Below are 18,445 nucleotides of genomic sequence, written 5' to 3'. Positions count from 1 at the left end.
CAGACTATTGGGAAGAAGAGAGAAAAGTTGGGTTTATTTTCCTATTGAGAGCCAGTTTTTCAAAATTTATTACCAGGGTGTTATGAAATAATCAGTGTTATATACATGGGGAATTATCTCTGATGCTTATAAATTAACCTTCTAAACTTGTTATCAATGCTAAAAAAAAAACTTGGATTTTTTTTTGTTATTTTTGTTTTTTGTTTTTGAGACAGAGTCTCGCTCTTGTCACCCAGGCTGGAGTGCAGTGGCACGATCTCAGCTCATTACAAGCTCTGCCTCCCGGGTTCATGCCATTCTCCTGCCTCAGCCTCCCGAGTAGCTGGTCCTGCAGGCGTCCGCCACCACACCCAGCTAATTTCTTTGTATTGTTTTAGTAGAGACAGAGTTTCACCATGTTAGCCAGGATGGTCTCCATCTCCTGACCTCGTGATCCACCTGCCTCAGCCTCCCAAAATGCTGGGATTACAGGCATGAGCCACCGCGCCTGGCCTGTTTTTGTGTTTTTGAGACAAAGTCTTGCTCTGTTGCCCAGGCTGGAGTGCAGTGGCACCATCTCGGCTCACTTCAACCTCCACCTCCCGGGTTCAAGTGATTCTCCTGCCTCAGCCTCCCGAGTAGCTGGGATTACAGGCATGTGCTGCCGCACTAGGCTAATTTTTGTGTTTGTTAGTAGAGACGGGGTTGCACCATGTTGGCCAGGTTGGTCTCGAACTCCTGACCTCAAGTGACCTGCCCGCCTCGGCTTCCCCAAGTGCTGGGATTACAGGCGTGAGCCACCACACGGAGCTGAAAATACTGGTTTTTGATCATTCCAATCTGACCTCATTGAAGGCAAGTAGATATTTATTCATCTTTGCCTCTTAGTGCCCAACAGAATATCCTAATTCATAGTAGGCTGATGAATGATCAAATACAGGAGAGAGGAGCTTTGCCCTCATCAAATGCTCCATTCTGTTGTAATAAGTAATTTCATATAGGTATAGAAGTAGAAATATTCCCTCTGCAGTTTAACATTCGGTTTTGCCTTATTCATGCTTAAAAAATCTCAGCTTTCTTACTTTTTTACCTAAGATTATTGAAAGAAAAAATGTATCTGTTCACTAAAGGCTGTATTCATTGTAGCAGCCATATATACGTGGACAGCCTACATGCTACCACACTTGAAATTCCGCTTAATGTGCACTCATAAAGGACAAGTTCCCACCCCTTCGAACTCAGTGTTCAGTATATGAGCTTGCAGTGTTTAAGAAACTAGGGAGACTGAGGTATTTTCATAGCTTGTTATCCTCTCCTCTCCCACAAAGTGCAGCCATGATCTGACACATGATCAATGGGCTGAGCCTTTTTAGGATGCAGAAGATGCTCCCTGTGTCTGTGGATCACAGTGGCAAACAATACCGACTTCTGCAATGATATTTTGCCTCCCTGGTGTTCAAACTTCTTCAGTTAAGCCTGTCTGGAATCTATTTAACTATTATACATCAAAGCTTTTTTTTTTTTTAATGAAAATGGTGGGGTGGAACCAAAGAGGAAAACCTGTATCTTTGCCAAGGAGCTCTGTCTCCTTACCCTATGACTCATACTTTAGGAAAGCTGAGGGACTTTGGATAGCTGCTTGAGTCACATTGAGGCAGGTCTCCTGGCACTCTCAGACACTTTTAAAATTTTCTCGGGCAATAAAAGATGTTTTTCAAATTGTTCATTCCCTCTTTCTAGGCCAGCCTAAGAGCTTTTGTTTAGCTGAAGTATGGCTTTTTTATGCAAGATTTGCCAGCCAGAACAGATGAACCTGGAACTTTGTATTTGGTTTATTACTAAAGAAACAGCTCTTTCATATTCAAAATTGTAACTATTCTTTCTTATGATTGTCATCCTATTAAAAGGAATTAGCTCTGGTACTTAACCTTCCTATGACATGAAGTTTGCATTTAGTCATTGTTAAGAATTTTCTTAGCGTATTATGTTTGTACAATTTCAGATATTCAGTTTAAAAAAGTTTGGTTTTTGGTATGAGAGACTAGCTTGAGCTAAATAGAGGAGCTGCCTATTAAATGTATTATAGTCATGCTGATTTTTACTGTTTGGCAACAGAAGAAAGAAAGAAAGATCACCTTAATTTTTCTGTCTTTACATATAAACAACTAAGAGTTTTTGTTTGTTTGGTGAGTGGTAAAGTAAACCTTTCTAAAAACCAATTGGACTGACAAATATAAATCTCAATTTTTAAATATCTTTCCTTTTTAAACTGCAAATAGTCATTATGTTCCAAAAACTGTCAAGTAATTTCTTAATATCTCTATGTCCACCCCCTCCTACTCCCCTTTTTTTAGAGTTCAACCATTTCTGCTGTAGGAATTGCCAGATAACAGGTTTGATAAAGTAACAATATATAAAACAATAATTTACATTACGTAGAAAAATTAATTGGATGACTCTCTTAGATATAAGTTGGATCGCACTGAAGTATTTGAGTAGAAAATAAAATGCTTTACTAATGGAGTGATCAGTTGCTGAAAATTTTATCTTCTATACAACTTGATCTTCAGTTATAATGTACTTCAGGGACCTTAAATTTAACTTTAGTTGATTTTATCATTTTACCTTGAAATTTTAGATGCCGACTTGCAGGGCCCACCATTCCCATAATAATAATCTCTGTTGGCTGCCCAAAGTGGGTACCATATGGTAGGGGAATGGAGGCTAGTGGAATAAAGTAAAATCAGCTGTGGACTGAATGGTTGCTTGTTTATCTTTGAGTCTTTATTCACTTGTTTGTATCACTGCCATTTTTCTGGTTTAATAGAAACTTGTAAATGATGTTTTTATGAGTAGATACAGTTTTATTGTCTTTTAGAGTCATTAAACTTAAGTGCTGGAAGGAGTTCCAGGGGTCTGGTCTAGTCCAGAGTTCAAGTGTATTTTGTTTGGCCCATAAACTTGTTTTTATAAACAGTATAATGAAATCACTTTGCTTGATCGTAATACAAGCAGCTTTCTACCTATTGTCTTACATGATTCATGCATTTATATTAACTGACTGGCCCCTGTAGACATTTGAATTTGTGATCCAGATAACCCTACCTGTTCGTTTTACAGTTGCAAGAACTGAAACCCTGAAGGATCGAGTGACTTTCCAAAGTTAAACAGCTAGTTCAAAGCAGTTCCACAACTGTTTTACACTAAGTTTATTTTTCTGTAGATTCTGCTCCTAAATTTAGAAGAGATGTTTATTTTTCACTGTTGGAGACTTTTGTGAAACCACAAAAATGGTTTTTAAAGATGTCCTACAAATAAAAGAAGTTGAGAGGCAGTGGTGGAATAATGAGAGTGAGGGGTCTAATTTAGGTCCTATCGCTAACTGTGCTTATCCTGGGTAAATCATTTTATCTCACTATATATGTCAAGATTCCTCATCTATAAAGTAAAGGAATTAGACTAAATAATTTTACATCACCTAGAACAGGGCTAGTAAATTCTCAATAAATAGTCCAGTATACAATAGATATTGAAGATCTCTACCAGCACTAAATTAAAGATTCTCTAACTCAATATTGACTTTTTTTTCTCTCCACTATCCCCAGTTTACTTGGCCTAGGTTGCTTTCAAAGCCTCTTCTGGGGTTGAAAGGAGTCTTTTTTTATTGAGTTCCTGTTAGGGAAATGCTATGAACCCATGTACTCTGGCTTCTGTCCTCAACTTATTGGCTTCACTCTCCTAGCAGCTTGTCTGTTCCCTCAACTTGCACTAAAGAATCCATCTATCATCCTTTTATGTATTGTGGGAAGGAACAGTAGGGGGAATAAGTGAGGACTAGGTGGCTTTCCACAGTGACCACATACTACTCCACTTCCTCTGCCATCTTTCATCTCCTCCTGCCTTGTACAAAAACGGCAGCATTTCTTCTTGACTTCAAGTTTATTTTAGCCAGGATGATACTTCACAAGCGGAAGTGAATTACTGTTTCAAATATAAATAATCCTCATGAATTTCAGCATGCATTATTGGTATTTACACAGTCTTAGCAGGCCTAGTCACTGTTACCAAATCATCAGGCACCTACTTGAGTCCTTATTTACTTGTTTGTAGGATGCAAAATGATAGATAACTTGTCTCCAGCCTTTTAAGAGCTTAAAAGCTTAATAGAGGAGTCAGTAGAGTTACAGAAATAGAAACTAGCTATGAATTGGATTGTATCACTGGAAGTATGTCCAACCTTACTTTTGCTACAAACAAAGAATGCCTAGGGATTTAACTTTTTCATGTGTTAGAGAATCAGAATGTTTAAAATACTGAGATGCTTTTCTTCTTAAAAAAAAATCTGATTCTTAAGAAATCCTGATTAGTACTGAGCTTCTCTTCCCTCAGAAATACCCATAAAGAAATCCATAATCTCACACACACACACATATAAATCTGCTCAACACCAGCTTAATTCTTTTCTGATTTTACCCTGGTGTGCTTCATCTCGTGGACCAGGCCCTTTGCCTGCTCATTTCTTTTGTGGCAGACTTAATCCTGACAACTTCACTAAGCTAGCATACTCCAGAATTTCTAGTTTTTATTTCTATTCTATTCCTTTGTTTTCCTCCTTTTTTTTTTTCTTTCTCACCTTTCATTTTCCCAGAATTATTCAAAACCAGTGTTTAATTAATATATGTGATTTTCCTATCTTAGTCATTGTATTATTTATGATTTTGCAGAAATTTTTTCTGCAGTTCCTAGCCAAAGCTTTAGGAGACATAAGGAAATGTTTGCATGTATTTAAAACTGGCTCATTTATTGCTCATAAATTTCCTACTGAAAACCGAAACGTTTATCTTATCTCTATCCAAACCAAGCCAGTTTCCACAACTTTATATGCTTTTATAAACAGGACTGGTTTGGGATCCAGTTTTTCTCGACTTCCTACTGTTCGTAGGTAAAGACCCTCTGTAACCTACTTGGCCTTCAGCAGCTGCCTCTCAGTCATGAAGCTGACCTGTGAGCCACTGTGCGTACAGCTTTAGAGAGGCTAGAGAAGTCTTACCAGCCGCTTCTGGGTGCAGTTTCACTGATAGGTCAGGTGGTGGCCACAAAGCCATTTTCTGCTTTTAGGACCATCTCCAGAAGGGCACCTCAGTGATCACTGTAAATACTTGTTTCTTCTCCCATTCTCCCCACAAGTAATCCTCCCTGGTTATCTACACATATTGCTCTTTGGAGGCTGATAAAATAGTGTTCCAGGCTTTAGACAAAGAACACAATTGGCTTCATTCTGACTGCCTCCCTTATATACCATGAAGGTAAGAGAGAGAGAGAGCAACAGAGCGTAGAGTCTGTCTATAGGTGTTTTTTTCTGTATCAGAAAGGGAGAGATGTCATCTTTAAGATAGGAGTTAGGGCTAGGCATGATGCGAGGCTGAGGCAGGAAGATCACTTGAGGCCGGGAGTTTGAGATCAGCCTGGTCAACATAGCAACACTTCCATCTCTACTTAAAAAAAAAAAAAAAAAAAGAATTAAAGGAAATTAGTAGATCAGTGGGTAAAGAATATAGGTCACCGTGCCTAAGCAAAAGGTAGCTAGCTACTCATTAAATACTTAAATGAAGCAGAAATATGTCTTCTAGACTGAGAGTTAGATCTGGTAAAACCACAGGCAGGTCAGAGAGCAGGGAGAGAGAGAATAATTTGGTGACATGTGTCCTACTTTTGATTGCTTTCTGTTTCATGAGAGGATGTGGATAACAAGAATAACTCCTGGAATAGTTTCTAGTATATCATATTTATACCAGTGTGTTTCCAGGTGAAATGCCAATGGCCTCGTTTTTTAAGCCCTTGGTCTGACAAATTCAGACTTTGATATCAATCTAACAAGTCCCTCTGTTATCTGTCTACATTTCAAAAAATGTGTTGTTATGCTGCATTTATTTAGCACTCTACATTTGCGAAATTCTATGCCCCTGTTATTCTCTACCAAAAATCTACTTACTCATCACCATTTTTAGACTAGCAGGCAGGGATTCCAGAAAGTCTAATGACTATATGTAGGGCTCAAAAAAAGAAACTACTCACAAGCTAAGTTTTAATTTTTTCAAATGCTACTGGGAACTTGACAGAATAGAAATTATAAACCAACCAATAGATATTGTGGTGGTTTTATTACCTTATTTGCTTTTCCTCTTATAAAATTAATAGCTCTAGATCTAGAAAGGGACCCAAGGAGGTTACCTATATAAAATTTGCTTAACTTGACCAGCAAACCCTGGGGAGATTGACTACAAAGGGGGCTTATCTTTTTTTTTTTTTAATTTTTTCTTTATTATTATGCTTTAAGTTCTAGGGTACATGTGCATAACGTGCAGGTTTGTTACATATGTATACTTGTGCCATGTTGGTGTGCTGCACCCATCAACTCGTCAGCACCCATCAGTTCGTCATTTATATCAGGTATAACTCCCAATGCAATCCCTCCCGCCTCCCCGCTCCCCATGATAGGCCCCGGTGTGTGATGTTCCCCTTCCCGAGTCCAATTGATCTCATTGTTCAGTTCCCACCTATGAGTGAGAAAATGCGGTGTTTGGTTTTCTGTTCTTGTGATAGTTTGCTAAGAATGATGGTTTCCAGCTGCATCCATGTCCCTACAAAGGACGCAAACTCATCCTTTTTTATGGCTGCATAGTATTCCATGGTGTATATGTGCCACATTTTCGTAATCCAGTCTGTCACAGATGGACATTTGGATTGATTCCAAGTCTTTGCTATTGTGAATAGTGCCGCAATAAACATACGTGTGCATGTGTCTTTATAGCAGCATGATTTATAATCCTTTGGGTATATACTCAGTAGTGGGATGGCTGTGGTCATGATTATGCAACTGGATACATTTGTCAAAATTGATAGAACTATAAACTGAAAGTGTGAATTTTTTTGTTTGTACATTGTGTCTCTGTAAACTTGACTTTAATTTTTTAAAAATTAGAACTTTTAAAGAAAGACATTTTTATCTGCATTGTGAAGGTAGATAGTGAATTTGTTGGAAATATTCAAGCCCAAACTGGTTGCCTTTTGGTGGCAGGGTGGGAGAGGTGTTTTGGAGGGGATTCTTGCACTTGATGCTTTCATTTTGTGCAGGCTAAGTATATGTATGTGGAAAGTTAAAATTGCCTTAAATTCTTTGAGTAAAAATCTGAGATCCCAAGCAGGAAATTGCAACTTATAATACTGATGATTTTATTATCGATTTATGTATTAAACCCTGCCCTCTTTTTTTTAGTACTTGACAAAAATATAATAGTCATTAGAAAATTATCTCATCAAAATTTGATTTTATTTGTGGTAGCTGGGGGCAACTAATAATTGTTAGTTTTGAAATTAACAATTCTGAAAGCAGAGTTTCTAGCAGGATGAAAAAGAAAATAATGAGAAAGTGAGTAGCAGTGATTGAATCAGATTCTGATTTAAATAGTCACGTGACACTCTTGCCCTTTGATTTTAGTTCAAGGAAGCGCTCATTCCTTTTTGATAATTGCTAACTTTCCTTCATTGATAAGATCCTCAGTCTACACTGCAGGCTTTGAAGCCAGCCGTATTTTCTTCTTGGCATTCTTTCTTTCCTCCCTTTACCCTGACCCCCTCTCCCATCTCTATGTCTACCCAGCTCTGTGGCTGAGGTTCCCATCTGTAAAGCCTGTTGCCACAGGATACAGAATTCACTGGAGCGGAGGAAAAGCTGCATGTGTGTGTTTAGGGCTGGTGGCTCTCAGAATCAGATAAACATTGTGGAAAACTTGCTCATTCATGTGGAAGAGCCAGTGTTGCAGCTAAATGGTGGAGCTGTGAGCTGCTGGGCTCCAGGCTCTGGCATCTGTGCGTTGGGCCTGCCCAGCCTGAAGCATTTTTATTTGTGAGACCAAAAGAGCTGATGAGCATTGCCACTTTAGCCATTCAACAATAACAAAACCTTTATTTCAACCCCATGGAAGAAAGGATATATTTCACTTTTTTTTTTTCTTTCCTTTTTTTGGTATGTGTGTGTGTGTGTGTAGACGGGGTCTCGCTGTGTTACCTAGACTGGTCTCAAACTCCTGACCTCAAGACATCCTCCTACTTTACCCACCAAAAGTGCTGGGATTACAGGCATGAGCTACTGTGCCTAGGCCTCCCCCCCCTTTTTTTTTTGTTTTACATTAAATGACGAAGTTGGTCAAACAGGAAATCCCATGTGACTTTTACACACAATAAAGTATCTCCTATATAATCACAGTCAGTCTCTGGTGTTTTTCTTTTCACTCTTGATCTCTTTTATATAACCTCTCTTCCCTTCTAAGAAATCTCTGTGATATCTAAGACTTTCACTCCCATGTCGGTTTGGCAGCCTGTGATTCTGCTCCCCTTCTTTCCTGGTAACATCAGTCTTAAATGAGCAGCAATGCAGGAAGATGCCCTTAAGAGTTCTGAGTATGGCCTGAGTTTTGAGAAGAGGAAGCTTCTCAGTTCCTGCTATTTGATTGGCCATGGTTTGGCTTCCTAGGCAAGCTCTGTCTTCACCTGAAAATCCTACTCAACACTGGGGACAGAGATCTCTTTAGCCATGGGAAACCAACTTTTAGAACTAGAGCTAGAACTTGAGAGTACACTTCGTCACTCTTGTGCTCCTCCAAGAAATACACAATTTCTTAGAATTGTTGTAAGTATAATCACATTTTATAAGCTGAAAGTTCAGAGTACCTTTAGCCTTCATGAGCACAACCTTGTTGGGGTTATTTGCGTTGTATTTGTTTCTCTTTTCTACACTCACATGTTTGCCTATCTTGACAGCCTGCTGGCCTAGGCAATAATAAAGCTTCTGTCGAGGTGAGCAAACAGCTGATGGCATAGGCGCACAGAGGGGACTCCTACAGTGGCTGTCTGTAATCTGCCAGGCTGGTGGTCAGATCAGGCGAGAACAAAAGCCAGTCTGTTTGCAGGCAAATTGGAAAATCAATGTGTTAGCTGTATTCATTTCTCTTTGCCTTTCTTCTGGCAGAAAGAGAGAATGCTCATATAACAGTCCACAGAATCATTCCAGGGAAGTGCCATTCCAGGGACTCACTCACCTGACATATTACTACTGGAAGTTGAAAAGTCCCCACGTTTATTTGTCTGAACTGCTTCAAAAGTCACCAATACGAATTCTTCTCAAATTTTGCCATCCAAAATTGAACCCTGCTGGCCCAGTGTTTTGACTTGTTTATATTCCAGATAGCCACTCACATAAGCTTCTCTTTTTAATGCTGATGGGGGCCTAGAAGGGAGTTCATTTGCTGCCTGGCTGGGAAATTCAGGAATTGCACTTTGGGCATCATATTTTATAGTAAGTTTGTAAGTATTTCACTGCTATTCCTCAGTTTATTTTTTGTGAGAGTTCACTGAAAATGTCCTAGACTCGGCACAGTGGTTCATGCCTATAATCCCAGCTCTTTAGGAAGCTGAGGTGGGAGGATCACTTGAGGCCAGGAGTTTTAGACCAGCCTGAACAACATAGCAAGACCCTGTCTCTACAGAAATAAAGAAGGAGGCAAAGGTTCGGATCGCTTGAATCCAAGAGTTCAAGGCTGCAGTGAGCTGTGATCTTGCAGTTGCACTCCAGCCTGGGTGACAGAGTGAGACTTGATCTCTCAAAATGTATATCCAATAAAAAAGAAAGAAAATGCCCTAGACATAATTGGGTCTAGGATTGTTAGGGCTTAGAGAGCAAAGCTCATACCAAGTAGCCTTGTCCCAGGGTAGGACAGGGAGTAGACTTATTAAAGACTTCTCACTGTCTTAACAAATATCTCAAAGGGCTGCTGTGCAGAGATGATTATATTCGATGTGTGAAGTCTTGAGTAACTTTCCCTTTAGGCTTCTGAGAGAGTGAGTCTGTGAAGGAAGGGCTTTTAAGAAGAAGAGACTTTCTTGCTCTTCCATGTGTTGAAGTTAGCCTTAGAAGCTTAGCAGATGGCTTTAAATATGTTTTAATTTGAGCTTTGAAGGTCTAAAACTAGGCTCTCATTATCAGTCTTTGTTATTTTTCAAAGCCTAAAAGTGGCCTGTTGATCATGAATAAGAGAAAGGTGTTGGGTTGGATATGGTCATGGTGTTCTTATTGTAAAGTTCATCATCAAAAAAAAGTTACAACTTTAGTAGTCATTGGAAACATCCTGGGCCAGAACCTTAGATTTAAAATGAGGATTAGGTTTAAAATAATCTTGAGTGAGGGTAGTAATTGGCATTTGATATATTTTTTTCCCAAAGTCATTACCAAAAAGAATTATATTTTGTTTTGTTTCTTTTTAAAGGAAAAATTGACTAAACCCAACAACTGCTACTACCAAAAACCCTTTAGCCTCTAGCAATCCCTTTTGTCTTTAGCACTTATCATGCTCCACCTTGTATTACTATTAAATTTTGTGTACATCTTTTTTGTAATGAGACTCTAAATGCCCCAAAAAGGAAATTTACATATCTTCATGTATGCCATAGACATTAACAAAATGATTGGGACATAACAGCATTTAATACCAGTGTTGATTAAAGCTCTTTTTTTTTTTTTTATTGGCTGAAAAACCTATGGGCCAAGAATTGTGTCAGTACAGGAATCAGTATTGAGCAAGTCAGTCTCTGTCTCTGCTAACCCAGGAACTTACAGGCTGATGAGGAAGCGTCACCATCATTGAAGCAGTACACCTGATATTTCACTTGACTTTTTTCTTTAAAAAATGAAACTCATTTTTGATTGGTCATTTCATGTTAAATCTCAGATTGTTCAGAGAAACAAGAATAAAGTAGCTAAATTATTGATTTGAAAATGTTGCCTGGGCAACATAGCGAGACTCTGTTTGTACAAAAAAATAAGCTGAGCATAGTGGCATGCACCTATACTCCCAGCTACTTGGGAGGCTTAGCAGGAAGGATTGCTTGAGCCTAGGAGTTAGTTTGAGGTTATAGTGAGCTAGGATTGCACCACTGCACTCCATCCTGGGCAACAGTGAGACCCTGTCTCAAAAAATAAAAATAAAAATAAAAAATGAGGGAAAAAATGAAATACTAAAAGGTATATTTTGTTTCATTTCTGTGCAGAGGATCTTATAAAATCAAGTATCTAGGTCCCCTATACAGTGCCTTTCTCTGGCCATTTCACTCTTATTCTAAACCTAATTTGACATATTTCTCTATTTGTGATTTTAAAGGGGCTAATTTGTAGAGAAAAATAGAGTGAGAGAGACATTTTCTAGCAAAACCTAAAATATTGAAGAGAATCAGGCGGCCTAGAAGACCCTAAATCCATAAAACATCTTTGGATCTTATTTTTGCCAAATCTCTCACCAGAGCACTAATAGATATCCTAAATTAAATACTATTTCTCACTTCCTCTCCTTTTCTTAGCTATTACTTTGGCAGAGAACCTGTTCAGAGGAAACTATCCCAATAGCAGATGGCAGGAAATAGCAGGAGGCAGACTGAATAATCAGCCTCTCAAAGACACTAGTATTCATCTGTACCGTTGACTCTCAATTATGGCATGGAATCCTTTAGCACTAGGTTTTTGTCTCTCCTCTTGCTTTTTAAGAAAAGAGTTTGATTTTCATGGGGCCCAGTGATTGGCCTGCTTCCTGAATGATTAAGGAAAACATGGGGATTTCAGGTAACATGATATAGTATAGTATATGAAGGTCCATCCTAATCAAAGTAGATAAATAAAAAGAGGGACTACAGAGCCCTTTCCACCCCCATCTTACAGCGCAATCTCCACTCAGTCTTTTGTCATGAACTCCAGGAACTAGGAGTAGCAGCTTCCATCCCAGGTGTTAGCAATGTGCATGGACAAAGGCAAAAGCAGCATTTGGAATTCCTTTCCAAGCACCATTCCTTTGTAGGTATACTATTACTGTATATAACTCATACTGGGCTGCTTCAGACTTTTAAGACCCTGTGGGGAGCTATAGAAAGTAAGGGATAAACTGACGAGCTACAATGGAACTGTGAAGAAGGCAGTGTGGGATTGTGGATCTTGGAGGACATGAAGGTTAAATTTTACTCAACTTTTATTTCTTTTCCTCTGTTTTCCTTTGACTCAGTGAAGAATGTCCTAGTCTCTCCTAAGAGCCACAGGAAATATCACTGTTACTAAAAGCTGATTCTCCTCTACAGAGTTGCTGTGCTATCCTATTTTTTATTTTCTTCGTTTGTTTTAAACTTGCAGCGTTTCAGCTTAAGCTTCACACGTCTTCTAATGAAATATCTGTTTATGTAATGCCATGATTAGTATTTTCTCCAAATCATTTTTCATAAATCTCTTAAAATAAGATTTTGAAGTAAGGGGTATAAGGAATACAATTTTTGTAAATCTTTTTTTGTTATTTATTAGCTTGCCTTCTCTTTACTATTTCAGACTTTGTGGTTAATGAGTTTCATTCTCAAGTTTTTATCAACTGTTGACTTTTATGAATTTCTGTCACATTGCACTCTACATATCTAAGAGAAGGACCTATCGATGGAAGATGTGTTTTAACATGCAAGAGTTAACACCAGTTTTCTCTCCTCTTCTGCTTATTTAGATTTCGACACAGCCCCAACTGCTGGTACCTGAGAAACTGGACTATCCACAGCTGGATTAGGCAGTGTCTAAAATATGATGCACAAGACAAAGCCTTATATACCCTTGTAAATAAGGTGAGTGGTTCCGTGGATCTGCAACCTGTTTTTCTGAGTTTAGATGATATGATGTTTGTACCCACTGTAGTACAGCAAAGAATAACACCAGAAATAACTTCTAAAAATTATTTGACCTCAAATATTCTTCTTATTAACAGAATGAAGCTGGGTATAAGTTAATAATGAAGCTGGGTATAAGTTAATAAATTTTAAAAAAAAGTCCTGAGCTGCTGCTTTTCCAAACAAAGTGACTCAGAAAAGGACAGGTATAAGCAAAAGGTAGTCTAATCAGAAGAACTCTGCAGTGGTGGTCATTTCATTCTTGATTGCTAAGCCTTAGATTTCTTGCCTGTTTCCCTCTGGTGAAGTGTAGGGAAAAAACATGACCATGTTTGCTCCTGTGTCTTTTGAGTTCCCTGACTCCTCCCATCAAGCCTGAGACCCTCTAGGATTAGGAACTTTCTGACTGTTACACCACCCAAGAGTTGAGTCTTACTTACCTTCCACAGTATGCAGTAAATACAAAATAAACAGAGGTTTAGAATGTTATTATTGTGAGTCTGAAGCTAAACACTAGTTTGAACCATAAAGATATTTTAACAGTCTTTTAATGAAAAGGTATTATGTCTGTAATGTCACTGGACCCTGAAAGTTAGCACCAAAAAGGAATACTGATTTTGAGTCCCCTTCTGTGCAAAATGTTTTATTTCCATGACTTGGGCCCAATTCAACTTAATATATGTTATATACAGTTTATTTGTGAGACATTGGATTGGTTATTGATAGTGGATACAAAAATGAGCAATATTCTGTTCTTGCCCTCAGGAAGCTTATAATTTAATAAGGCAGATAAGCTGAGTTACTTATAAGTCTAATATTAGGCAAATGTAAGTGACACACAAGAATATTTGTAAAGGCCAGGCACTGTGGCTCATGCCTGTCATCCCAGCACTTTGGGACACCAAGACAGGAGAATCACATGAGCCCAGGAGTTCGAGACCTATAGTCCCAGCTACCCTAGAGGCTCAAGTAGGGGGATCACTTGAGCCTAGGAGATGGAGACTGCATTGAGCTGTGATGACGCCACTGCACTACAGTCTGGGCAACAGAATGAGACCTTGTCTCAAAAAAAAAAAAAAAAAGAAAGGAAAAGAAAAACAGTAAAAACAACTTGGAGAATTAAGATGAGGGAATCCGATTGGAAGGACATAATTAAAAGAGACTTGAGGTGCCATTTAAGATGGTCACCAAAAGACATATGCTTGCACATGGAGATGGGCTGGCAGAAACAATATTACCAGAGGTCTATCTGGGTGAAAACAAAGATTCAGTCTGAACAGTAATACATTGCCTTTTTCCTGGGGTATAAGGTATTTAAGTTAAGGGAGGAACCAGGTAAGGAAGGGAGTAAGAGATTGAGCTAGGTCCCTAGGTAAGTCCAATCAAGATGATAGCCTTGAATCTCAAGAAGAGGAAATGGAAGACCCAGAGGAAGGAATGGATTAAATCTTGTTTTCTTCAGTTCAGAGTATAATGCCACACATTACAAAGATTCCTGTGATAACAAAACTAGGAGAGTCTAGAATTTTTGCTGCTTCTCGAGTCTTTTAGTGGAAAGGACATCAAACTAGAAATCGGAAGGTCCAGTCTGTAGCCCCACAGGCTCCACTGGTTGCTGGTAACTTTAGGCAAATAACTGTATTCTTCTCGCTCTTAGTTTTTTCAACTCTAAGTCAAGTGGTTGTAGTAAATCAGTGATTTCCAACTCTGGCTGCCCATTAGGGTCACCCAAGAAGCTTTGTAAAAATTGTAGATGTTTGCCTCTACTCCTGAAATTCTAGTTTAATTGATCTGTCTGGGGCCCAGGCATTGGAATTTAATTTTTTTTTTTTAAGTTTAAATGTTTCTGTCAGTTTTGGGTTCACAGTGTAGGAGAGAAAACATAATTTATTTTCTTTTGCTTTTAGGTTCTAGGTTGAGATACTGTGCTGAAAACAAAAGTCAGATTAACAAAAGAAAAACAAGCAGAAGTTTATTAACACATGCTGTACTCATCACACAGGAAAGGCCTCAGTTCAAAAGTGTTTCTGTCTCAAGGCAGTGGCTTAGGGCTTTGCTGAAATAGTATTTCAACCAAGGGCCATAAATCCCATACAGTGACAATACAAAGGAAGGAAAAGTTACCGTCTTCAAAAGGTGGGAAAATGTGGGAAGATAGTAAAATCTGTTCTCAGATTCCTCTGGTGCCTGCTGGTGCCTTCTCTGGGCTTAGAAGCAAGTGCTTTTCTAGGAAGGAAGGATTTGTGTGCTGCCATCAGGCAATTGGAGGCTGTGGTAGAGTGTTCCCCTGCGTTTTCAGTGTCTTTCACTTAACATCCTCAATGATTTTGGGGAGAAATATTTTTGTTTCCTTCAACAGCAAAACTGAGTGAAAAGTGCATAGATGTTCTATGTACTCCCTGCCCCAACACATGAATAGCCTTCCTCATAATCAACATCCTGCCCCAGTGTGGTACATTTATTACAATTGATGAACTTATATTGACAAACTCTTGTGACCCAAAAGCCCTAGTTTACATTAGGGTTCACTCTTAATGTTGTACATCCTATGGGTTTGGACAAATGTATAATGACATGTATCCACCATTGTAGTATCATCCCTTATCCCTGACCATTCATCCCTCATTGGGTTTGTTTATTTGTGTTTGTTTGTTTATTTGTTTTTTAAAGCTCTCAGTTGATTCTCATTTACAGCCTGGGTTGAGAATCATTGACCAGTTGATTTCTAAAATCCCTTTCAGCTTTAATGATTTGTCATCCTAAAATATTTTGGTTTTTATCCTGCCCTAGGGATTAATACTGATTTGGATGACTGCTTTGAGAAATATAGACACTGGCCATGAGCTACAACCTTTAAAAGAATGATCTTTTAGACATGTTTCCATTTCAGCACACCTGCGGCTCCTATATATAACTCCTGGAAACAATGAGTCAGCTCAGTGGTGATTCACAGTTGGGGGTTAGGACTGTATCAAAATCTCTCAAGGGGATAAGGATATAGTTTGGAAAATTCCTCAGGTGTTTCTGTTGGTTGCAAGAAGGAAGAGTGGAGCCCTGTGGGGAATGGTGGTTAACATTACGAAGAATTTGAAACAGATAAAAATGCCGCCACAATCTGGATCACTGGTAGTAAAATGAGTATGCATGAAAATCACAAGAAGCTCACTAAAAATTCAGGTTTTTATGCTCAGTTCCCAGAGATTCTGGTTCTGTAGGTCTGAGATGTAGGAATCTGTATTGTTAAAAACACTCCGAGAAAGTCGACATCCTGCAGGTGCTAAAGGGTCCACATTTTAAGAAATCTGAATTCTCAAGTATTCAGTTGTATGACACAACATTCTAGAAATTTAGTAGCAAATATTTGTTGGCATATTTCTTGGGACCTGAAAAGCCTGGCTAAGAACCAGAAGATGCTGTGTAATGTCTGCTTTCTCGTGAGAGTTTTTGCATTGTTATTCATACTTTATAAAAAGAGTCACTGAACCAGTTAGGGGGGTTGTGTGGGTTTCTGTTTTTTTTTTTTTAAGCTATGATGAGGTGTTAGAATTGAAGCCTTAGTTTTTACATATCAGTTGTCTTATATCAGACACCCACTCACAACTTTCTCACACTGACCAACAGTTCCAGTTACCAGACCTCATGAGTCATGGCTTCTGTTTCACTGTCACAGATGCTGTAAAATGATAGTCAAATATTTTAAAGCTAATAGTGGCAAGTTTTATTCTGAATAATACATACATAGGCGTATGTTACAGACTAAATTAGATAATTTTCTCTTTTTTTCCTGTTATGTTCATTTCATTATAGGTTCAATATGGAATTTTTCCAGATAACTTTACATTCAATTTACTGATGGATTCTTTTATAAAGAAAGAAAATTACAAAGGTAAGAAACTAAACCCAGATTCAGTGTTTTAGGGCTTCCAGCTCCCAAAAGGAGGTGTACAAATGTAGGAACTTCCCCTTTTTTATTTCTTAATAACATCTCTTCATCACTCTTTTAGTCAGAAAAGTTTAGATGATTATCATTTATGCAAAATTTTTAAAAATATTATTTTTATTTTTGTTAGGATAAAAAAATCAAAGTACATAAATGATTATAGAGGAAAAGTAAGTTAATTATATTGTCCAATCTAATTTCACTTCCCAAACTGACTGAAATGCAGAATATAAATAAAGGATAAAGTAAATTTATTTTTCAAGTATAATTTTGGATTCAGTAATGAACAGTTGGCAGAAATGAGATTTTTTTTTTCAACTGAATTTTTAGCCTATGCTCTTTTAAAATATTACTGGCTTGTTTATGTAAAAGAAAATTCCTTCCAGGTTCTTATTTTTCTACTGACTTATTAGATGACTACCTGGTCTACCTGTCTATCTCAGTTTCCCCATTTGCAAAAAGAACAGACATTCATGCCTATGGCCTCATTCAGAACCATGGCAACATGTGCAACCAGCTTGCTAGGAACAACTGCAAATCAGTGCTATTTTATAGTTATGAATATATGTAAAAATTGGTTAAAAAAAAATCTCAGTAAGTGAAAAACATTTGTTGTGCTTGTGATATGAACAGGCATTATATGTTAAGCCATTGTTAATATTCTCTATTTTACCACCAAATAACTACAGAAAGAAATTGTTTAACTTGATTTTCTTGGCCTCCATCTATATTGTAGAATATCGAGGGAAAATAAAAATTGCTTAAAGACCACTCCCCAGGCTTTAATGACCAGCATTAATGGGCAAACAAATATCTTATGTTATATGTTATACTCAGAGGCTTATAATTTATGAATGAGCATTTCCCATTCCCTTCCAACAAGTATTTTAAACTGAGCCTTATTGTCCTTTTTATAGACATTATTTTGCTTTCTTTGAAATAATACCTGAGATTTAGGGTTTCCTTTAGCATTTTGTCCTCTTCTACCTTAACAGTGAGAAAGTACCAGAGCAGAGAATAGGGCAGTCAGACCAGCCTGTCTGCTTCTCAGGGTGACCTTGAGAATACATGTGTCTCCTTTATGCCTTAGCTCTTCTAGCTGATAGACATGATGCCTTAAACTTGCATCACAGTTTGAGCCATTTTCATATGTATTATCTTGTTGAACTGTCCAAAATTCTTTTGAAGTAGATGAAGCAAATAGTAATTTATTATTATGAAGATGATACTGGGAGCCAAGAGAAATTAGTGGTTTATTTAATGTCCTTCAGGACACTGGTGCAGTAGCTCCTGATTTAGTTCATTCTGGTATGTAAAATAGAAGCTAAAGGCTTAGGAAAAGCCTAGTTTGTGGAAGAACTAGGGCCAGAGCCCGCATATTTTACTTCTTAATTCTGTGTTGTTGTTGTTGTTGTTTACCATGCCCCACTTTTTAAGAGTGTTTATAGTTAAAAGAGATTTGGTAATATTACCTACAACTAATTTCCTCTGATTTTTACTTTCATCTTCTTGCTAGATGCTTTATCTGTGGTTTTTGAGGTCATGATGCAAGAAGCCTTTGAAGTACCTTCCACCCAACTTCTCTCCCTCTATGTTTTATTTCATTGCCTGGCAGAGAAGACAGACTTCAGTGTAAGTGATCTTCCCTAAAGCAGTATTAAGAACTTTAGAAAAGGCAAGCAGGGGCCGGGCGCGGTGGCTCAAGCCTATAATCCCAGCACTTTGGGAGGCCGAGATGGGCGGATCACGAGGTCAGGAGATCGAGACCATCCTGGCTTCCACAGTGAA

At 38.2% G+C, this 18,445-nt stretch overlaps 1 protein-coding gene across 2 annotated transcripts in view; it reads left to right on the top strand.

Annotated features, from left to right (window-relative positions):
- The window catches only part of MRPS27 (mitochondrial ribosomal protein S27), a 98,397-nt gene that overhangs the window by 66,554 nt on the left and 13,398 nt on the right, over positions 1-18,445 (top strand). For both annotated transcript variants that reach the window (XM_033179832.1, XM_033179831.1), the window contains exons 5-7: positions 12,561-12,675; positions 16,525-16,603; positions 18,174-18,289. In XM_033179832.1, the coding sequence (XP_033035723.1) occupies positions 12,561-12,675; positions 16,525-16,603; positions 18,174-18,289 (310 nt within the window). The remainder of the gene's footprint in view (positions 1-12,560; positions 12,676-16,524; positions 16,604-18,173; positions 18,290-18,445) is intronic.

This window comes from Trachypithecus francoisi, unplaced genomic scaffold, assembly GCF_009764315.1.
Source record: "Trachypithecus francoisi isolate TF-2019V2 unplaced genomic scaffold, Tfra_2.0 Lachesis_group2, whole genome shotgun sequence".
Taxonomy (NCBI): domain Eukaryota; kingdom Metazoa; phylum Chordata; class Mammalia; order Primates; family Cercopithecidae; genus Trachypithecus; species Trachypithecus francoisi.
Note: the sequence above shows the minus strand (reverse complement) of the source record. Positions and strands in the feature narration are given on the sequence as shown.